Below are 23,996 nucleotides of genomic sequence, written 5' to 3' on the forward strand. Positions count from 1 at the left end.
GTGTAACACACCAACAGAGACAGATATTTCAAAGAAAACAACACCTTAACAGAACAAGAAATGTTTTTCATTCTCAATATTAATTTTCACTTGATTGACAGAACGTATATAAAACTGATTATGTACATATTGACTGAATAGGGAAGCTGAGTCCCAAAGGCACAGCAAAATGGCTGCAGAACAAAGCACTGTCTATTTTATGTATTTAAGGATGTATTGCACATCATTCCTTTGACCACTAAACACAGTTCAATAGGTTCAGGTTTTACACCTGAAACAAAGACTATAGCTAGTAGAGGTTGGCTGTTTTGGGTTTTTGTTTTTTTTTACTTTTCCCACCACTTAAAAGAGGGGGGGATTAGTGAATGGCTTTGTAGTTTTTTCTTGCTGGCTGCCAGGTTAATCTGTGACAATTTCTCAGTTAGGCTATTTTACATGAGAATTTTACTAGCCAGATAACCTAGAAAGGAAGTTTATCAAAGATACAGAAAACAGTTTTGGGCCTTACCAGCATTACAAAGACTGCAGAGGTATAAATAAATATTTTATGTACTTCTGGAGAGTAATTTGATATAAATTTATTCTCTATATTTCATTATTGATTCATGGAAAGATTCTGTTTATCAAAGAAAACAAAGGAATATTTAAGGAAAGTTAGAAAAATGGATGTTAAATGGATGTAAAAGTCTTAAATTAAATGAACAGTGGAGACATATTCAATTGTGGACACATATTTTGGTTTTATTTGTTTGTTTTATTTTCATTGTTACAATAGATTTTAACATATAAAAGTATTTAACTCTAGAATTCATACATTAGATCTGAATAATTCATAAAAAAATTTTGCATTTACATTGATCTTTCATTGCCTTCAGTACAGCTTTTCTAGTAAAATATTTTTCTTGATATTGGTATACAACTTACAGTTGGGTAGATAATGGAATTGTCCTTTAGCTTTTCATATTATTCTTTCTATCTCAGTAATCAATTTTATTATTAATAGAAATATCTCCCAAGCTAATGAGATTTGAAAAAATGCATTTTGCTTAGTGTAGCAGTGAGTTAATAATTTGTCTTTAAGGTTTCCATAGTTTATGACTGTTTTGGCTTTTATCAAAGCTTACATGAGGTTACCAACTGGCAAACGCGGTAGACACATGTATGCATAAGGTGTTTTGCTCAAGTTGATGGGATTACCATCCAGTCTGATGTCTTCAAGAGCCCTACGTACATAATTAAAATCTTTCATTCTGCAGAAAGTGTCTTCATGCATCTCTTGAATGTTGTTGTTCTAAAAAAAAAACCACAAAAGCTATCAGAAGAGTGTTCTCTTTGAAGAATAATTTACGGATATATTTTCAGCACCTAGTGAGACACTTGTTCTAACCCAAGGGCCCAAACTGTGGTTGTAAGTCATTAACAGAGAAATATCCCAAGCAGTGGAAAATTTATTGGCCAGTGCAAAGCTTCGAGGCCAAGTAACTCAAATAATGGAGACAGGTCTTTCAGGAGGGTTCTGGTAGAAGTACAGAGAGTTTCCATTTCTTGGATCATATCGAAGAGCCTTATTTACAGAAACTGGAACCAGCTTAGGCCAGTTCAAAAACCACAGAATCATAATTATCATCCTGACAGCTCGATATGCCTCAGCCTGCAAAAGCACAGATCTGTAATTTGAACTGTGATGGATTTCTTTTCCCCAGACCCTTTCACATTACCTTAACCTCTGTCAGTATATATACTGGAAAAAATGAATGCTTTGGGTTTTATTCCTTTGATGTAAATTCCTCTTATATACCTTATCTTTACTGAGCTTTTTTTTCTTGAAGTAAACCATTTTCAGCAATGAATTGCTAGAATACAATATTGTCTGAAATTGAGACTAAAAATGTCATCTCCTAAAATGAAGGCTGTCTAAAAAATCTTTCCTCCATCATTCCTTTACTATCAGAAATTGGTGTTGGAAAAAATCCATCTCTCTAGCTTTGGCCTGTAGCACATAGCACTGAATATTTAATTTACAGCTATGGGCAGGTGAGAAAAGCAGTCAGCTAGCAGGCAGAATATTTCTACAGATCCATTTATTGAAGGATAGAAGTCAAATTATGTACAGTACACCAGGACATTTATTCAAAGCTTTTTATTGTATTTTGTAATAAATAAAAACGCCTTTTGATGGTCAAAACTGGGCATTGGTACAAGAGCCAATAAAGGGAAAGAAGCAGGGATGGAAAAGGTTAAAATGAAGAAGTCAGACACAGGTAAAAGCAAATACAAAAAATAGTAATGATGATGGATGGGGTGCTCCAACACAGTCAAATGGAAAAGTTTAGCTGAAAAAATGTTACCAGCAGGGAATGACATTTATTAAAGGACCGAAGTTCACTGGTACAGATACAACCAATTTATAAAGTAACTTTCTTTTGGTATCTATAAGAATTCCTCCTGAAAGATTTGTATGAGCAGTGTGAGGGATTTCTGTCTTTGAAATCTCTTAGGTTGATGTTGTTCTTAAGAACTGTGAACTTAACTTTAATCTATATGAATAAATCTAGAATTTTATGTTTGAAAAATATTGTGTTACAAATTCTAATAATTAATGCTTAGCTGAACTGATTTTACTTCTTTCAAATACTGCATTCAGTAGTTAACTGTATGTTTCCAAGATTTTGTTTAGTTAATTAAGTATGCATTTAGATAAATAGAAGAAAACAAGACAATAGTTATCCTTTCCAGCTTTTCTTACTATTTGTACATGATCTATAGAGCCATTGCTTTTGTAGCCTACCTGGAGATGAAGAACTTGGAGGCTTTCAGGGAGCGGCAGTGGAATGTGATCCAGGTTATTGTCAGTGATGTAAAGACGCTGCAGTTCATGCAGGTCCTAGAAGATGAAGGAAAGAAGGGAAAATGGCAGAAATTTTTAAAAATATCAAGCCAGTAAATTAAAAATGTCTCACTGCAGTGAGCTCAGCTGGATACAGCATGGCACAGTTGAAAAAGCAGAAATTCAGACAGTCATGAACTGTCATTTGCACAGGCTAAGAACTGTTACTGTTAAAGATTAATTGTTTGTATTATAACAAGGGAAAAAAAATTGAAATACTTATATACTTAATAATTAGAGATGCAATTTTAATGATGATGTTCTAAAGTGAAAATACAGCTTTATCCAGTTATTGTGCAGAAAGACTTCCTGTTCTGTCTGATTTCTTGCTTTTGTGACAAGCTTACTCAGTTTTACAGAAGCATTGAAGTAAATTATAACTGCATAAGAAATGCTTGAGCTAAAAATAATTTTCACATTCCATTTGAAAAGGTAAATAATCTTCTCCCTTGACTCAGGGAGCTGCTTGAAGAAGCAGCTTCATCCAGTAATTATAACAATAGTAAGGTATGAACTTGGCTACGTCAATAAGGCTCGGTAGAATATTCTCATTTTGCCCCCTTTTTACACACGAAAATTATCATGGTACCTAATGAATTCTTAGAGTGCAGTGTCCTAGTTTAACTCCAACTGAAAGAACTCAGAGATACTAGGACAAAGGTTCTTGGCAAATATGGAAGATAAAGGCCGAGAATCCCTCATGGCTAAAATCAGGATAGTGTAGAATAAAAGGGTGCTAGGCCAGTGAATACACTGGGGGGGACAGATTTTTGCCCATCATTCCTCTTCCCAACACCTGCCATGCATTGGGCTAGGAGAAAATATCTGATTCTGCAAATGCTGTTGGTTGCTTCAACAAGAAGCTGAAGGAATATAGAGATGGCTGGTTACATCTACCTTCTTAAATACAATTGAATAGTGCGCGTAAGCCAGGTCTAACATATGAAGCTAGCCTATATTCTATAATGACTTATGATTTTGCATGCAATTAGGAGAAATAAATGGCTTCTTCTCCCCACCAAAATTCTCAATGGAGAACGATTAATCAGAAGTTACAATTTCACTGCTTTTCAAGGTGGAAAGAAACTATATGCATCTAATGAATACTCTGTCAATTTCCCGAGCAAATTTGAAGCAGTGGCCTCCTTAGCTTTCCACCTCCCTCTTGCCTACTCGTAAATGAACATCAAACAGCCTTCTGGAATCCTGCTAGTCATGTGGGTAGTGGTTTCATAGATACAAACATACTCTGCCATTGAATGGCTTGTGTGGATCTTTGTAAAAAAAGAATAAGAAGTATTCTGAGGTCTAGCTGATAGTGCTCATTATCTCACTCCATCTGTATAGACTGCCTAGCAGCCAGCGCAGTCACAGTGCCTATAATATTAACAATTTCACTACTGTAGAGGGACATTTAGGCAGTTATTGTGATCATGTCCTTTGGAGAGAGGAAGAAAAGATTTTATCATCAAATCCAGACTTACTTTAAATGCCTCATTACGTATTCCTTTGCGACCAAGCCTGTTCTTACTAACATCAATGAATGTTAAGGTAGATGGCAACTCAGGGAGTCGCCTTATCCTATTGTCACGGAGCACCAGCTCCTCGAGTTGGGGCAATCTCCAGAAGGCATCTTCATGGATCTCCGATATAAAGTTTGCAGTCAAATCAATACACTTTAAATTGTCTGGCAGGGAAATAAGATACAATAAGCATGTAAGAATGTATTTCTTGAAAGTTTAAAAAAAGACAAATAGGTTATTTAAATTACAAGTGAAGTACCTTGAATTAGATCCATTCCTGACCCACTATGTAACAATGCTGTCTCTGTAAATAATGCAATGATCTGTATTTGAACAGTTATCCTGCGGAAAGATACCAACATCTCCTTCTAATCTTGTTAAGAATTGCGTGTGTCATTCTTCATGCATATTTTAGTGAAATAATTTAAAATTAATTGTTCTCAAATTTCTGTGTGTTCTGGGAGACTTTTAAATGGGTATCTTTTGGAAAAAAAGAATTAAAAGGAAATAAACATATTTTCTTCCACCTTGTTCCACGTTTCTTTGTTTTTTTGATATTTTCCTATATTTGCAATTGCAATTTGATATATTGACTTTTTCTTGTAAAATACACTCATATTTTTAGTCAAAAAAAGAAGATGAAACCTATTTTTTGCAAAAGACAACAATGTTTAAGTAACAGGGCAATGATATGCATTAATTTAAAATGTATTACTCTGTAGCTTACTTCTATTTTACGCCTAAAATATTGTTCACGGTTGTTTTATTTTATTATTTTATTCTTACGTGAGCAGCATATTTTGCCCTAGATAAATGTTCTCTCTTTTGATATTTGTTTCCTTTAGTTTTCTTATGTACGCCAATGTTTTTTCTTCCCAACCTTCATCTATATTTGAGCAAGCCAAACCTTTATCGCTTTCTTTCATAAAATTATCTTTGCCTTTCCCTAAATTCTTGTAGCAACTTTTTTTTCTTTTCTGTGTTTCTTATCATGAAGTCAATAGTCATAAGTTATACAAAGTTTGGTCTAAACCAAACCCAAAAGATTTGTCTTGATATTCAGTCAGGTAAGATGGTCTTAATGCTTCTTGAAAAGTTAGGCAACTTTAGAATAATAAGTAGGAAATGCAAAAATACAATCTTCCCAAATCACCAGTTTTGGTCAGTTTTATGTCACAAATGGTTTTGGATTGGCAGTTTTAATTTATTGAAGATTTTCCCAGATAATTTTGTAGGAAACCAATGAATTTAAAGGTAAAATTTAAAGGTAAAATTCCTTTTGCACAAATTCTTTGCAAATATTTGAAAATATATCTACCTGAGAACCTGACTTATTTAGGAAAACAGTGCTTTCTAATATCCTACAAATGTTCCATGAGGTTTGAGATTTTTCCTACCTGTCTAAAGATGATTACAAGTAATAGCAAAAGACACATGAATGTTGTTCCTTCTAATAATTAAGGAATTAGACAGAAAATCTATTTAAAGTATTGATCTTTATGTTCAAAAGTAGGAAACCACTTTGCCATATGTGCATTTATGTATATAATCCCACTGTGATCAAATATTACATAAAATTAATAACGATGTCTTAGATTAGTATGAGCCAGAAATAATAAAAATCGACTTAATTGCAAAAATACTGCTATCCATACTTAAGTTGATGAAGTCATTTTTGTTGATCTTCCTGATTCGGTTGTAGCGTGAGTAGAAATATGTGGTTTTCTTAGGCAAGGGTGGAACAGCATCAAGCTCACGGTCGTCACAGTAGACTGTGGTCCCTAGGCATGTACACAAAAGGCAAGTAGGAAGACCTATCAAAGAATTTAAAAGAAAATAGTTTGTTACAAAAAAGTACAAAAAATGATATGTAAATTACCACAATGTTATGCTTACGCAACAACATAATAAGACTTTCTCAATGATTAAATTCACTCTTGTTCCACATCAATCACATCATATAATTGCAAAAACAAAGTGATTAAATTATACTTACAACTATTCCTTTCCTGCATATTAGAAGGTTATTTATCTTACTTTTTTGATACAGTGTTTCTCAGACCATAACAACAGAATATTATGTGACAGCAGCAAACTATAGATCGTTTTCCCCCTAAGTTGGCAAGTGTGAACTTCCATCTGTATGGAGAAATAATGGTTGATGAATGAAACTTGTTATGATTTCCCAAGTTTGGTTCTGTAAATAGTACTTCTGAATAACTTGTAAGGAAATTAATATTTTCCTATAGAGCTATGGAAAAGAAACTCAATTTCTTTTGCATATTGTTTAATGCAAATATTCTGATTCAGAAATTCAGCATCACAAAAAATTTCTCTGTCAGTCTGAGTTAAGGTAACTTGAAGACCCTGTAAACAAAACATTTGGCTACCACCAGCAATCCATGAAACTAAAAAATTAAGTCAATGAAAAATCAAGTCATTTCATCTCAGTCATAAAATGGCGTGAATAGTGGATTCAGAAGTCTCTTTATATGATACTGTTTGGTAAGAATTATGGTGAAAATCTGAGTGGTTTGTCTAAATGCAATTGTCTGTAGGAACAGTTGTTAGTTGCTATGTGTGTTGAATTCTCAATTCATCTTCACCTTGATTGTGAGTATAAATCAGCACATCTGTTTCTCAATTATTACTCCCATAGAAATATTTTTCCATTTGGTGTTTTCTTCCTCGTTGTAGCAGATGGTCGGTTCGGTTGTTCCAGTTACTTTATAAAATAGTAACATAATTAATGAGTATGAAAACGTTTTTCTTTTAGGTGAGTTTCTTTCTCCAGATTAATTATAGCTACATGGAACATTTGCCTTCTTATTCTGTGTAAATTATCAGCAATCGACGGAAACTAATTGAATGGCGGGCTCTATATGTGATGCCTTTTCAGGCAAGATTAAAGAGTCAGCAACAAGAGTACTCATTTATTTTAGAATCAGTGGAAATTCCTTGGACATCCAGGAATAATATATCTGGAGAGATAAGACTGTTTTTATACTTCCCTTAACTTCCTCCATAGGACATTTTTAATCAACCACAGGGAGCAAGCTTGAAACGTGGAAAAAATAAATTGTCATACCTCGAACCCTTCCAGCAAATGTAGCCCTAAATGAATGTAGAGTTCAGAATGGCTGGCATTTTTTCAAACTATTGCAACATAATAGAGGAAGAAATTTTCCCCTTCTGTCCCATTTTTGATCTTGGAGGAGTGTCACCTATGGCTGATGTGAACTGAAAAAGGAAAAAGCTGTGGGAAGGATTCAAAAAGATATCAACAAGAAAAATTAACTTGGCTTGGTGTTCCTGAGCCTTACAGTTTTCTATCCAGTACCAAGCCAAGAACCGCAGCAACATCTGACAGGAAAACTGGCTGCTGAAAATAAAAGAAAGACGCAACAGAGATCTGATTTGATATCTTGCAGACTTCAGCCTCCCATGCATATCTTTATTTGAAATGCTAGTTTATTTGCACTCAATGCTCAAAAATGTTGACTGATACAGAATTAACAATATGTAGTATATACATGAAATGTTTTGTAACCATCTGCAGCCTTTAATATTGAAGGAAATTGTGTGGGTTTTTTGGAACTCTCTTGGGAAATTTTAATACTTATTTTTATTTATTTTGATAACAGTGTATTTTTTTTGTCTATTCAAGGCTCACTATTAGTATGTAAAAAACAAGAATAGGGAGGTTTAATTTCTCTTCACTGAAGAGAGAAACATAAACTCTTTTTTTTTTATTTGTCTTCTATGTCATTCAGTTATAGTATTAGACATAGTAAAAATAGGTTTTTCCTGCTGTTGTATTTGATCACCGTACAGCACACAAAGACTCATCACAGCAGTGGATAACTACTGAGCTTCAACTACAAGAGTTTAGACCAGTTACTAACAAATATAAATTATTAAAATCATGATGTTTGTGTGGGAGAGGAATGGATTGCATTTTAATAGTTTTAACTCCCCTGTGAGATGTAGAAAGTTCTCATTTCACTGTAGCTAGACAGAAGAAAAGAAAAAAACAGTTTCACCTAAAATGGTTCCCTTTCTTTAATTGTCATAGTTTCTAGTTTCCACGATCAAAAATTTTTAAATATTTTATCTGAACATGTTTATAAAAATCTTGTAACAGAGTATTAAAAAATAAAGATAGTTGTAATGATAATGAAGTCTAGGTCAATAAGAAATTACTGGTAGCATTTGCCAATCATTAAGAATTTTTCCTAACATTGTGAGTGTTTAAGTGCTAATGAAACTTGAAAAAATCTTCATTGGTGCACAGTCATTTTCATAGTGAAATAGTGTGGAGACATTTTGACTGAGCGCTTATCTGACTACAGAGCATTCAAGACAGGCACGTTACACCTCTCTACAGTGAGAGAGATTCAGAAATTATATACCTCCTTTTGAATAAGAAAGGGAGATATTCACAAGAAAGTAAAATGGGCTCACTCAAAAGCATAGCTACTCATGAAAAACTTCTCTTTCCTACTAACCGTCTTGAGTTTGGGGTCCAAGAACCCCAGATCCCTGTGCTGAAGACCCATCTATTAGTTTTGGTGATGATGCTTCCTCCTCGGGTTCTTCTGTCAATGGTGCAGAAGAATAACTCTCTTGAAATACAGAAGGTAGTGCTGTCCCAATTTCTGTCTAGGGAATAATAAGAGAGAACAAGAAATGTTAGCATTTATTTCCACTGGCAGCCACTTCTCTTCCAGTTATTTGTATTCTCCCACTAGGGGTCATATGTGTTCTGAGTTTTAGTGCTTTAGCTGCTTTTTGTCCAGTAGCTATAATGAACTCAGAAGATGTGTAAACAATTCATGAAACTCCAACATGCTTATTCATCTTATATCTCAATGTTTTAATTTTTCTTTTGTATGCACATGTGTTTGCACACTGCATCTACCTTATTAGTGAGAGTATGTACTAACAAAATCTTTTTTCCACATTTATTGCAGACTTGCCAGTTATGTCGAAGAAGGGCCTAAGGCTGCGAAGGGGCAGAATGGTTTACTCTAACTACCCAGACAGAATCCACTCTAATTGTGTGACCTTTGAAAATTACTTTATCACCGTATCATGAATTCCCCTTGTGTAATAATATTGTTTGACCATCACAGGGTCTCCTTTGACAATGTACACTGATTTTGTTTTTTTTTAAATCCACGACAATTAATTACTGTCTTTATAGGGCTTTGCACATCTGAGGTAATGTTTATGTTAAGTAATACATCCACCCCCATGAAGTGCTGCACCCCTGATGCTGCAGTTAACACTCTTTAGCCTATACCAAAGGCATGATCAAAAATGGGAGTTTTGTCACTGTATCTTTACCCCAAGTACAAAGAATCAGAAGCCTAAAATTATATTAATAATAATTTATATTAATATTTATTAATATTTATATTAATAAATATTTTGCTCCATTGCAATCTTCTAGCACACCACTGCTGTAAAGTTACTGAATCTTGAGGTTTTCACATGATCAAACATCTGTTTTGAGATCAACACCCATTTACTGTTGACTTTGTTGTGTGTATGGAGAACTGGTTGTTGAAATCACTCACATTAGTGCTCATGAATTCTAGTTGTAAAAGACAAGTAAAAGGGGATTGCAACTAGACTGGACAGGTAGTTCAATTTTTTTTTTAATTGCATCATTTGCGTAGATTATACAAGGTAAAGGAACAACACACCCGAGGTCTAGGTCCTAAGCATGAGCAAAGCTTTTACTGTATTCTAATCTCTGTTTGAATCTCTGCTTAATTATATAATATTCAGCAAATAGAGTTAGTTTTGTCCTGGGTAGGATAGGTTTTAAATATATTTATATGAGATTCCTATATAGTCAAATGTGTATATACATTTACCACAAATTTGGAAGAAAACATTTTACACTTCAAAATAGACTCACTGGATCTTGAAGTGTACCTATGCATCATTTACTATCAGTATTAAGTATTATGATCCTGAACTCCCTGAAACAACCTAAATAATCTTCTAAAAAAACCTTTGTGCACTGAAATAATTTGGTTTAAGGTGTTTAGTAGCCCCAGGTTCAAGTATTTTGCATCAGTTGGTTTCACTGAAGACAGTGAAAATGGAAGCAATGAAAAACCAGGAAGCACTCTGAACCTCACAGACAGAGATTTTGATTGAGCACACTTCAGGTTCTCTGTATATTCCAATAAGCCATTGATACAATGATCAAGTATAGTTTGTGGATAAATATGACCTGATATAGTTACTAGCATTGTTACTTTTCAAAACACATGGTGGTCAAGCGTGCAAAATGAACTTAGCTGAGCTATGACAGTGTAGTCTGCTAGGGTAGGTAAGAGTAAGGCTGTACCTTGCTGCTTTGTGCAGACAAATATGCAATGTTCCCATCTGCATCACTGAGAGTAAAACAGTTCAACCAGGAATGGTCTTGGTGACAAATCAAAGGAAGACTTTGGGAACAAAGGAAGTGGGACAGATGTTCTCTGAATGGAGGAAGCCTAGAGGGGAAGATGCATTCCAGACTTTTATTGACCCAGTGTAGTACTGCACTAAAGTGCTTGCATATGCAGTCTACTCCTTCACCAGTTTTGTGGAAATCAGATAAGAGTCCCCGTCCTGAACTTTGGAGCAAAACGCAGAGGTTTTGAGATGTATTAATAGCTTTGTGAACATCTTTTGTGGCAATTCTCCTGAAAATAATATTCTGGAGAACAGCATTTTCAACATACAGTTTGTAAATAGGCTTCAGACCTTAGACAATATTCCTTTCTCTTGTCATGAGATTTGGGTCATCTACACTGACTGCCACTTCTCTGAATGTTTTGAGGGAATACTCTATGGAACTTACTAGCTTAAGAGTTGTGATTTACTTTATGATTTCTCAGGTGATCTTAGTTGATTGCTCACTGTAGTTGATGGGTACCAAAGCAGAGGTATTAACTTCAAGTAAGTCTGCTTCTAGACTGTTGTCTCTTTCTCTCTCTTTTATTACAGGATATTATCCAGGTTTGGAGATGCACAATTGAAAGCCTCCCCATAGATTCCTTTCTAATATGCTAAATCTGGGCTCTAGAGAAATGATTCCAGGAAGTTAGCATCAATATTTATTCAGTCTCCTGCTCCGGTTGCAACTGTCATAAAAAAATAATAATTGTTACAGTGAATTTGATGATGTTATCATATTTACACTGGTAACAGAGTGGGAGTTCACTGATGCACATTATTACATACCAGAACCAGAGCATAGGCAGTATTTTCTTTCTGTACATGGGCTGGACTTGAACCAGTAACTTAAAGGTAAAAGTCTGTTTCCCATTATTGGCCATCTGATCCATGCAGCTTTATATTTCTTACATATTTGATTAATCATGCAAGATTGTAACAAGACAAAGATGTTGCTTGGACTATACTCTGCAGAGAATAATCCTTTATCTTCCAGATGTTTGTTTATTTTTGGCAACATGCAGTTTACTGAAAAATTGAAACAGAAATGATTCTATATCACGTAATGTTATTCTCCATAGGGGTTTGAGGGGTTTGGAGGTGGAAAGGAATTTCCTTTGCACCTCTAAGAAATATTCCTCATGAAAAACTGTAAAGCAGGAAGAATATTGCAGAGAAATCCAATAAAGCATATTTCTCTTTGCCAGCAGTTGCAGGTCTTCAAATGATAATCAGCATTCCAAGCCAAATTTAATACATGGCATAAGAAAACACTGAAAGGGAATTACATAACCTACCTTTAGCCACCTAACTCTGTAGTTAATAGATATCCTAGTCTTTCTTTGGAATCAATTAAGGGATTTAGAGAATATTGGAATGCAGAATATTGGACACAGAACATGCTGTAAGCAGAGTAATATCTTTCCTAAGATATTAGAATATCTATTTTTTCCCCATCATGTGTTTACTATTTTATTTACTAGTGAAACTGCTTAGTGGGTATGGCCAATTTAGAGGCACTTTCAAATGAGGAAGTTACAAAAGTCAAAAGCACAGAAGTCTGAACATATCAATGAGTGATAAAATACAACTGACAGAAGTCAATTTCTAACTTCAGTCATCTGTAGGCTAAACATCTAGTTCATGCTGTCATCCTTTCACAGTCAGAAAATAATAAGATGAAACTTCTGAAAAGTAGCTCCAGCAACTGACTACAGATACCTCTTATAGGATGGACTTTCTAGGTATCCATCTCTCACCATTGGCTGAAAAGGAGGCAAAAGAAATGAAAACATTTTTAAGTTTAAAAATGGCTCAGGAGGCTGAGCTGTGAAAAAAAGAAGCAAGATGAAAGGGTATCTGTGGGCTAGGAGTCAATAGAGGTGAAATAGAATATAAATGCAGGTAAGAGTAATCTATGTGAGGATTATGGGTCCGTATAATCTATATAAAGTAATAAAATAAAGAAAGTATATAGATTTAAAAAGATAAAAAGCAAGGTTGGAAACTATCAGCTGTCACATTTTTCTTATGAGCTGGTGTAATTCCAGTGGCAGGTGTTTGGTTTGTTGTTTTATATTTACATCTTTTAGGATCAAATTTGATATATTATATGCAATAAATACAAATCCACAGGACAATCTCCAATGTCCCCTGTTTCAGCACTTTTTCACTGCAAAAACCTATACTTAAAAGCACAAATGAAAGTTCAAAACATAAAAAGAGACATTATAAACTTGAAGGAACTGTTTTACCACACACTGACCCATCAAAAGGAACTGGTTTCCCCCACAGCTGTTCTAAAATTACCAAATGATTACGAGAAAATATCTAATTATGGTAGAGGTTTTTGGTTTATTTTCTTTTCCAAAAGTGGCTCATATTTGTTTCCTTTTGAATATTCCATTTCAGGTCTTCTTTTCTCCCATTGTTCTAACTTAAAAATAAATACATCTGTGAGCCATTGCATGTTAACATAACAGCTTTTCAGATTCCACATTCTGCAGCTCAGATAAATTGCCATTTTTTTTGTACAAAACTGCATAAATAAGTTGTGTGATGAAATTAACATAGCAAAACTCTGGGAGATCTTGTGGAAGAGGGAGGTGATCGATGTTTACAAGATTTTGAGGTAAACTGATTTTACGGACTCACACTCATTCTCTCAGATTTTAACTACTTGAACATTTACAGACATTCAATCCCATATAACCAAACATGTATGCGTGTTCTGGCCTGGGTGACCTGTGTTCAGCAAAGATAAGGGAGAGACTTTACAGAGTCCTTTTAGTGTCTCTAAGATCTTTCTTGACAAACATTGAAACAGGTTTTAATTTCCTTTAAGATCAACAAGATATTGTGGGGCACTACTTTTCTTCAGAGTCTTGGAGACTCCAGCATCCAAGAATCTTGCATCAGGTTGTATCCTATTGTCTCCTTTTTCTCATTTGGAATGTCATTTCATGATGGCTAATATGGAAATGTATGGTGTATATTGTATTCTACAATCACAGAATCACAGAATCACTAAGTTGGAAAAGACCTCCAGGATCATCGAGCCCAAACATTCCTATCAACCACTAAACTATGCCCCTCAGCACCTTATCCACCTGTCTTTTAAACACCTCCAGGGATGGTGACTCAATCACCTCCCTGGGCAGCCTGTTCCAGTGCCCAATGACCATTTCTGTGAAAATTTTTTTCTGATGCCCATCCTGAACATCCCATGTTGGAGCCTGAGGCCATTCCCCCTTGTCCGTAAGCCGGTCCTCATAAGACTTGTTCTCCAGCCCCTTCACCATCTTCGTTGCTCTTCTCTTCTACAAAGATATTGCCTTTCTTCTGTTGGTAGGATGGAAGGTCTTCACCGAGAAGTCATCTGTGCTGTGACATTACCAGGATGTAGGACCTTTAATTTTAAAATAAACAATATATTCCTCATTCTTGCTGTTGGGAGCAGCATTCTGGAATTGGCACAGCTGGGGACAGTGCCCTTCATTATTAATACAGATCATTCTTTTGACCCCTTAAGCCTTCTAATTTTTTAAGTTATTTTGTAATTTCTGCTAGGTCTTACAAACATTCTTAAATTTCCAATCATACCTCAGTTTGACCAGCTTAAATATTTAAGTTACACAGCTCTTGGAAACTAATATTTGTGGCTTCTGCCTTGGAACAGTATAGGTAGACTCTAAGATTTTGATCATTAGTCATAGAAAAAAAGAATTAGTCTTTTTAGCACCTTGATTACAGACTATCTTAAAGCTTCTTGTCTCAAAAGCATGTGTTCTATGTCATATCAGATTTTAGCTGAGTAAAAATATTAATGCTGAACAGCATTGCTATAGAGATTTCACTTACTAACTCTGTTGTCTGAGAATGAAGGAAGTCCATGTCAAGGGAGCTAATCTGGCTTTTCATGAGTACAAATGAAGTTAAAGTCTCATTCCAGCACTGTCTTTGAAATTACAGACTTTATTTCTAACATTGTGCTTTGAGGGCTACATAATATCCAAGTTAGCCTACAGCAGATGTTTGAAATAGCACTGAAGTGTTGCAGGACATAAAATTTTGAGGAGAAATATGACAGTTTTAGAAATCATAACAGGGCTCTTTGCACTATTATAAAGCACAAAAGGACTGAAAACTAGCCTGAACTATTTAATGATGAATTCTGTAGAATCTCCTGCCAATCCAAGCCACAATGTAGGCATGCACAGCCAGACAAACAAAGCTGGAGATCACTCAGATGACAAGAGTGTCTACCAGAAACATTGCCAGCCTGTCTCAGTTGGACTTCCAGAGCTCAGTGTAAAGGAGGGTTCAGGAATTCCTCATGAAATGCAGACAGAAACAGCATTGCTGAAATGAAACATGCTTTTACTCGCTTTACCTGCCTGACTTTTCCTAAACGCATCATCATTGCTTTGAATTGAGACTGCAGCCAAACAATGTTAGGAAGATGAACAAAAAGCACCAGATTCATTCCACATAACTTCAGACGCTGAATGCAAGTGGTTAAAGATTAGAGCTCTTGTAAAGAAAACCAGAGCTGAAACCACTTTTGAGAAATAATATTAAATGTAAATTTTGAATCCCCAAATGTCTGTGATGTCACAATAGGAATTGTGCTGCTATGAAATACATACAATTACTGCAGTACCATATCTAGACTATTTTACTTTTAAACAAATGAACAACAACAGTACAAGTCATTAAAAAATATCTATGCTGATACTAGTGGACAGTCCACCAAGTCTTTAAGCATCTAACAAGTTACTAGGTTGCACTGAGGAATCTAGGGAAAGAAATTCAGTGAAGTTTTACTTAATTAAATCAGGTGCCTGATTGATACATACTATACAGCTAAGGATTCAGGCAGAAATTTTAGTAGGGTTGTGCCATTGTGCATGTTCTGAAGATTCTGTTGAGCTATGTGCCTCATACCTATTTGTGTAGGGAATGAGGCATTCCTGCATCTAAGTAATTTAAAGAACCCTTCTGCTGAATTTGCATACCTGATTTATTCCACTTCAGTTCAGATGATTGCAAAGGGACTGCTTGTCTGTTCACCCAAGAAACAAGAGAACTGAAATGCAAGTTGCTGGCCTGAGGAGGCTGGCACCCCAAAACCCTCTACTCCAGAAAATATCCTAACCACCAAATAAAGGTCAGACAAGAACTTGTATGCAATATTGAAACAAAGTCAGAATTCATCCAGACAGGCAAAACTCAAGTCAGGAGAACAAGCCAAAATAAACATGATTGTGTAGCCTAACATGAAAGGAACTAAGACCTGGGACCTTTTCAAAGGACTATTAATGTCCCATGCATTAGACAATCACTAAACATGAACTAAGATAGAAATGTCTCCAAGCAGACTCAGAGCAGGACCACAACACTCTCCCATCTGAGCTGTGTTTCATGCTCTGGATCCTGGTTTAAGTCACTTTGAAATTAATCTTATCTTAAATGATTTTTAAATAGAAATGCACATGTTATTTAGCTTAACAGTGTTCACAAAAAAAATATATACCCATTGGTTCAATTTAGGAATTTAGGGTAATGTTCTAAATTATTCATATCTTTGTTTCATACTCCATAACAGGAGGGATAACGCACACCAGTTCTTTCTGGAAGAAGCCACAAATCTGGGAGTCTCGGGGGGTGGGTAAAAAATGTTTAATTAACCAGAGAAACAGGTAGCGAGCATCTACTGTAAAAGATCTGTGCAATCTCACTGCGGAGTTTCAGCTGCCATCTCTCACAGAAATTTCAAATGCTGTGGTAGTGATCCCTCACTGGACCAATTTAGGTGTTTCCAGAGCAGACAACAACTTGGAGACTACCTACCCAGTCTGAGACAAGAAGAAGGATGCAGTTACTCTGCTAGGCTAAAGCAGCTGTAACTGATGGCATGCTCAGTATCAGTTTTAGGTTCTTAAGAATGTCTTAGCCAGTACACTTATTATTCATAAGATATCAGGCAGCTAAATGGGCTAGGCAAGCTCTTCTTAGATTATACAATACTTTTCCAGTGACCCTATATTTTCAATTCTTATTTTTCTAACTTAGCTTTTCCTACCTGAAGGGAAATGAACTGGTTATACTTAATCAGAACTGTAATCAGAAGTTTGCAATATCAATTTATTAGACACGAATAACTGAGGTACCTAGGAATCTCCAACAATTTGTTTTTCTCTCACAGTATCCAGAGTTTTAGTTTCAAAGAGGCAAATCCCCCAGAGCCTTCTGTTTCATCAACAAAAACCTCATACAATAATGCATTTGACAGTGTGGCTTGATTTTATTCATTTTAAAGAGGAAATCTGCCTTTGTGTATGTTCGAAGAGCATTTGGGACAATGAAGATCCAGTCTTGACTGGGGTATTGGGTCCTGATATAAATATTCATTGAAAATAATAATGGAACTTACTGTGGAGAAAAGAAGCAGTATAGCAGCTCATGTTTATATTGTTGTAACTGTCAGTTTTAGAATATAAATCCAACAAAAAGCTTGTAAAATACCTTACAGTGACATTCCTTTGTAGCCTCTTTCTCCTGTAGGACCTTGAGAATTTGTTTTTCTTTTACATTGCTTTTTTTGCCATTATCCATGTAAGATTTGATACTATTCTCTCTAAAGTCTTTATAAACATTTTATTTCTGAGTGATATATCACTGAAGGGTTTTTTTTTTAAACAATTCCCCTTTAGATGCAAAGCTTTAGCTATGTCTTCCATGTCTCAATGAACCTGGGAACTTGGAAATCTCAGCTTTTATAGCCCAGATTTGACTCATCTAATATATAACAATGCATAGCTTTTATAGAGGATGCAATATAACTGTTCCAAGTAATTCAAAGCTACAAGCATTTTTCCCATGCAAAATATTTGAATTAAAACTTACAATTCTTGAATACAACAAAAACAATGCAAGAAATTTAATGAACTTGCTGATGTTAGCAGGCAATATTAGATAACCTCTTATTTCCATTGTTAAATAATATTCTCAAACCTTAAAGTTATTCTAAAATCTATGAAAAAAATAGGCAGATTACAAGTGGAAAAATATCAAGAGTTATCTACTTAAAACATTCTCAGAAATATTTTTACAAGCCAATGAAATGTTTGTGTAAATATACACACATACAGTTCTTTCTTACAAATATACTTCACAAGGAAAAGTACTTCTAGAGCACGAGAAGTAGAAAAGAAGTCATGAATTTAGACACAGTCACTCTTGACTAACTACAGTAAGCTGAAATTTTGGTGCTAAGACTGAGACATGTGCCTAGGGTCCATATAAAATTATTTGAGGAAGATACGCATATTGGGTCTGTCTGGGATGGAGTTAATTTTCCTCATAGCAACCATCACAGTGCTGTTCTTTGTAGCCAGAATGGTGTTGATGACACACCAATGTTTTGACTGCTGCTGAGCGCTTTTCTCCAGAATGAACGTCTGCAAGTACTGGAGTCCTACTTCCCAGAAAATGTTTGACATCATCTGCTGATGGAAAGTAGAGAATAAATCTCTTTCTTTTATTTTCTTCTGTGCACAGCCTTTGCTTTTTTTTCATTAAACAGCCTTTATGTCAAATCATGAGTTTTTAATCTTAATTTCTCTCTCTGTCCCTCTAAGGAAAGAGAGTAAGAAGACAGCTTGATGGACACCTCACAGTCAGCCTAGGTAAACCCAGCACAACATATATTCCAAGAGAACGATTCATACTTGTCTTGTAGAATGGTCTTGGGATTCAATGACTAATTTTAGCTATAGAACGAGTGGAAGGAATCCCTCCCTAATTACTTCTATCCCTCTCCTCATTTTGGTGGTTACACATTGAATAAGTGATTGCAGTACCCAGTGGCTAGCACTGAAAAGGACACACTGACACAGGTGCTTTAAGTTTAATGCCTTACGATGCATATGTGCATAATTCCCATTGAAATTGACAGGAGCAATGCATCAAACACATTTGATGTCCTAGAACTCTTTAGTCTCTGGACGTGCTGATAGTCAGTCAGAAGCACGACCATGGAAAAGTTCTAATTTCTCCAGTGAGTCTAAAAATATGTTAAGCAGAATGATATATATATCTGGAAATAAATTAATTTAAAAATATTAAATTGAAGTCAACAACAATGGAAAAATCTATTTTATTTTTTCATCACTATTTCAGAATGCTAAAGATATGATTCAGAGTTCTCTAAAAGGAAATGGAGGCTTTAAATCACATCCTAAAAAGTAACTGTACACAGACCAGAACTACTGAAGGCCTGCTCTTTGTCTGAGTCTTTGGTATTATTCATCATTTAAGCTATGCATAATTAAAACTCACCTGTGACCTTGCATAGATACTGGATTTTACTCGTAGAATCACTTGTGTAGTTTACATCTTTATGACAACGGGGCTTTTGGAAGGAAAGTCATAACCACAATGAAGAAATCAAATGTATTCTATTTAAAATTTGAGTGACATTGACGATCTTCAGTGCCTAAAAGATAACTTGCAAGAATGACATTTATGTCTATAAAAGCTGCTTGATTTCTACAGCACTGGCCACTCTGAGGTCTCCTGGGTTTTGGAGAGTTGTGAATGCTTCAGTTTCTTTTGGGTGATACATGTCAAGAGGAATGTAAGCAAAAAAATGTTTTGGCTAAGCATCTAGGGAGAAAAGCCTCACACAGGGAGGTCCATCCATATGCAAAGTAACATTACTTCCAACTGCTATGAGAGATGACCTTCACTTGATGAATTCTAAGAAGGCTGACTAAAGAGCTCAGTACTGGGAGACGATCCTGCTCTGGAAAATAAGTCTACAATACGAAATGAAAAAAGTGTTTTTTTGAACTCTGCCTATTCCATGTTTCCCTAAGGAATTCAAACTGTGGTAGGACCTGTTGTATCTTTTCTTTTTGAGTACAATATTGATCATCCTGAATTTCCTTTCAGCTGTAAATGAACCAAAGAAGCCTTGCCTTGTCCAGAAGCTTGGAAACGTGGCAACCCTTGCTTCAGTGTCACAGAACCTGAGAAAGGTAGAATCTAGGAAGGTAGAAGCATAGAACATGAAAGCACAGCACAGGAGACTCCCACCTACCATTTCATGCATTACTAAGAAATCTACTATTTGAATGAGAAAATCCCTGTGGTTAGGTACATACAAGATAGCCTCTCCCTTTTCTGTGAAGAAAGCCATTTCTATAGGACTGATAAAGGCTTCATATTTAAGAGCAAAAAAGGCAAAAAACTGTGACTTATTAGTCAATGTGAAACAGAGAGAGTACAAGTATCCAGTCACTAAAAATGAGAGTGACTTGATCAGGGAAGAAAGCCAAAGAAGATAGGTATGTAAAGAGCTTTGATTCAACATGGCACAAGGAGGTAGGCCAAAGGCAAAGTAAGTGATTTAGGGAAAGTTCTTCTCAGTCCTTCTTACATAAGGAATTTTTTTTTTTTCACTCCAAAATGTAGGATTCTGGTCTAAGTGCAAACTTTGAGATGATTTTTATCTCTTCAGTTCTCCAGTTTTGGGATATATTCATTCTTAAATTATCTCTGTCCTTCGATTTCAAGGCTGCTATCCAATTTTGAGCTCACCCTGATGAAAGACTAGTACCTATCCCTTCCACATCAATCATGAATCACTCTAAGGAACATATTTTCAAGAATTATGTACTATTATCTGAAAAAAAAAGCACTAAAATACTATGTGTAATGCTGAAAAAAAGCATTTTCTTATTTAAAAGCTATGTCTTTCACTCAGCTTCTATTACACTAAGTCCTGAATCATATACTGCATATACCACCTTCAGGAAAGTTGTGCACATGGTTAAGCAGCAGAGTGGGATTAGAATTAATGTAACCTTTTAGTAATGCAGAGAAAATGCAGAAATGTAGCAGGGGAAGGAGTCAACAAATAGAGTCCCTTGCATTTACAGGCAACATAGCTTACTTTTTCATACTATAATAAAATTTCAACAGTTATTTTTCAGTATACTTTCTTACTTTCTGTTTATCAGTTCAAGTGTTTTCCCTTTTCTTTTTTTTTTTAATTCTTTCTTCTCACTTTCCTATCAGAAGTAGAAAAAACACTAGTATTTATTGCCTGAAATATCTGTATTGAACATATATATTACTATAATAAATAACCTCAGGAAACAGTATTCTGCAGTCTCATTTAATGGGGAATGTTGGATGTCCTATCTCAGCTGCTTTCATGCCTCATCCAGACGGATGAGTCACAAGAACATTCTCCAACAGAATTTGTGGAAATGCAAGGACACCGGAGGGAAGCATGGTAGCTTTCACTTGCTCTTGAAGATTACCAAAAAAAAAAAAAAAAAAATCAGAAAATTTTTTGGCCACATTTTTAGATTAGGGAAAAGATGAATGAACTACAATGTTGATCAGCCAAAGGCAATAACAAACACACGAGCAGATTTGTCTAAATGTTTTCAGGGTCAACAAACACTAGCCACTGCATATTTACACTTTCCATAAATGAAGTTCTCATTACCATTAGTTGGTCAGACCGTTCGTTTTCATCATAGACAAATGGATAAGGCAGCTCTCCCAGTGGTAAGTCATAGAACTCAGAATCATAAATTATGGTATCAGTGATAGGCGCAGCTCCAACAGACTCAAAAATAAAAAGTCCCAGAAAAATATTTACAAAGGTCTGCATTGTGCTTTCTTTTCTGAAAGAGAAGAAAACGTACAAAATGTAGGTAATCTGGTATTTGCAAGGAATTTTTGAAACTTTAATCTCTCAAATATAGTACTTATATGTATGACACAATATTTCTGATGGATATCTCCTATTTATTCATGATAACTCACTGATTTATTCTGTTTTGCTTCTTGAGGAGTCCCTGGATCTGAGAATTTCTGCAGACCGCTTTGACCATTCTAACATTTAGCAAATTTAGGGTTAATTTTGATAAAAGGTATTTTGTGGGCATTAAAAGACATGGCCTCAGTGAAAAGTGCCTGGAAAGAAAGATATATATTCATCTTTCCATCCTTTAATCTAACTTCACCTATGCCCAAGGCAACATTAGAAAAGAGCTTGTGAGAAACTGGCCAAGAGCTAAATCATTAAATTATTATATTATTTGTATCTATCACAATAAATAATCTTCTGAAATGTACAATGATGTAATTTTCTCCTCTGCCATAAAAAAACCCAACAACTTAGAAAACACTAGGACCTCTTTCTTTGTTTTTTTTCTGGATGAGCAGTTTTCACCTGTAGTTGTTTTGCCAGAATATAATTTTGTTTGGATGAATGATGTGGCATATTTGGACCATCACTTCTGGAAAGGTCTGGGGAGCAAGATAATAAATAGTCTATGTCCTCCACAGCCCTATAAGTGACAGTACTCTGCATTCTCTCATGATTCAATCACCATTACTTTTAAAGTATAGAGAAATGACAGCATAGTAGAGTCACCTATTCTCCTTGGGATTGCATTATCACACATTTAAAAGTTCCATATTTGAGTAAAATAATAGAAAATTCATGCTAGGCTTGAATATTACTGTTTATGCACTTTCCTTTTAAGTGATACATTCGCTGTTATCATATAAGATGCCTGACATAAAGCTCTATTCAGCATACTTTACTCACACCTTGATTTAGCTACAGCTCCCACTAATTTCACCAAAAGCAATGACAGTGATAATAAGCAGTGCACAAGTCTAATAAATTGTACTCTTGATGTGATGCCATAATATACACATATAAATTTTTCATTTCTAAACTGTAGCTACTTAAAATAGGTAAAGTATAAAAAAAAGTATGAAATTTTTTTGAATGTGCGTGCTGAGCAACAAACTGAATTTTAGCTTCATGAAAAGAGGTCTTTATGAAGCTTGTTTAGGCATGAGGATATGAAATTCCTCTTGGGATGGTCAGCAGCACAAGGCATTCATTTTTCTCTAATTTGCTTTATAGAAAAAAAGATTTTTCAGCTGCTGCTTAGAGAAGCTTGAATCACTTGGACTTGTCTTTGAGAAGACTTAGTTGAATTACACCTTTCAGTGTTAGCTTCTAATATTATTGAAGGTAATCTGCTTCATTACAAAAAATTAAAATGAAATAAATAAAATATAAATGCCACAAATTTCTGAAATAAACTGAAGTATACTGGTACTTGGGTTTTTTACACTTTTTTTTGCTTCTTATTTGTGACAGGACTGGTTTTGGTTTTGCTGTTCTTTTGCATGTCATTTATCCAAAATGAGTCAGCTAATAAGGATGTTATCTAATATCTAAAATGTAATATCATCATACATGGTGTAATTTTTCCTTTGAATAAATGATTCCTAAATAAATATTACTCACTGTTTAAAATCGTTTTCATTTCACATTGCCTAGACATAAAGGGTTTTAAAAGGTACATGGCTTGATATATATTTAATTTGTATTTATATATACAAAACCAGCTAATATAATGACAATATCTATAAAAAAAAGATAAGTTACCTATCACTATATTATCTGCACTAACTTGAAAAGTTTGCATGTCTCTGTAGTTCCCTTATGAGTAATATATTGGAACATACTCTAATGATATTGGCATCTGCAGTAGCTGTAAGATCAAATATTTTGATAAAGATTATGTACTCCTCTCACAGGAAGGACACATATCCAGCAAAAATAAATAATCTCCTCAGTTTGCAGCATTTGAGCAATCAGTATTGTGCACAATGAAATAGAACAAATGCTATAAGAATATTTACAGGATTAAAAATCCAATTAATTATTCTCAGAGAGAAGTACCAAAACTTACCTTTAGCTTCCAACCTCTCAAATGGGCTGGAGTTACTCAGCATGCAGAGTCACTGGTATTAGACCCCGACGAATGGCAGTGGCATCCAGGGGCTCCAGGAGGTGGTACAGCTTCTACCCTCACTGGGAACCTCAGCCCGGGGAGTTTCTTGAACTTCAGATATGTTTATATGTGATTTCTTTGAATCAGATTTTAGCAAGGTCAGGCAAAGATTTATTGTAAGCAAATTACATCTATTTCACTTTCTTTTAACCTTTCTCCTTGAACTTCTTAGTGCTCTTACTAGTATATTCATATACCAATAATACTCTCAGGTGCATTCTG

General features: G+C 35.1%; 1 protein-coding gene across 3 annotated transcripts; it reads right to left on the bottom strand.

The window, feature by feature from the left end:
- Positions 1-938: 938 nt before the first annotated feature.
- EPYC (epiphycan) lies at positions 939-23,782 on the bottom strand. Of its 3 annotated transcripts, none has more exons than XM_069849826.1 (7): positions 23,673-23,782; positions 21,395-21,575; positions 8,919-9,072; positions 6,066-6,224; positions 4,372-4,574; positions 2,789-2,884; positions 939-1,291 (listed from the first exon to the last, which is right to left on the bottom strand). In XM_069849826.1, the coding sequence occupies exons 2-7, from the start codon at positions 21,560-21,562 to the stop codon at positions 1,121-1,123; spliced, it is 951 nt and encodes a 316-aa protein (XP_069705927.1). In that variant the 5' UTR covers positions 21,563-21,575; positions 23,673-23,782; the 3' UTR covers positions 939-1,120. The 3 variants fall into 3 exon arrangements, with proteins under 3 accessions (XP_069705927.1, XP_069705928.1, XP_069705926.1); XM_069849827.1 differs by lacking the exon at positions 23,673-23,782 and adding an exon at positions 23,366-23,476; XM_069849825.1 differs by lacking the exon at positions 23,673-23,782 and having other exon boundaries at positions 21,395-21,765.
- Between the last annotated feature and the right edge of the window lie 214 nt (positions 23,783-23,996).

The sequence above is a fragment of the Phaenicophaeus curvirostris genome, chromosome 1 (assembly GCF_032191515.1).
Source record: "Phaenicophaeus curvirostris isolate KB17595 chromosome 1, BPBGC_Pcur_1.0, whole genome shotgun sequence".
In the NCBI taxonomy this organism is placed as follows: Eukaryota; Metazoa; Chordata; class Aves; order Cuculiformes; family Cuculidae; genus Phaenicophaeus; species Phaenicophaeus curvirostris.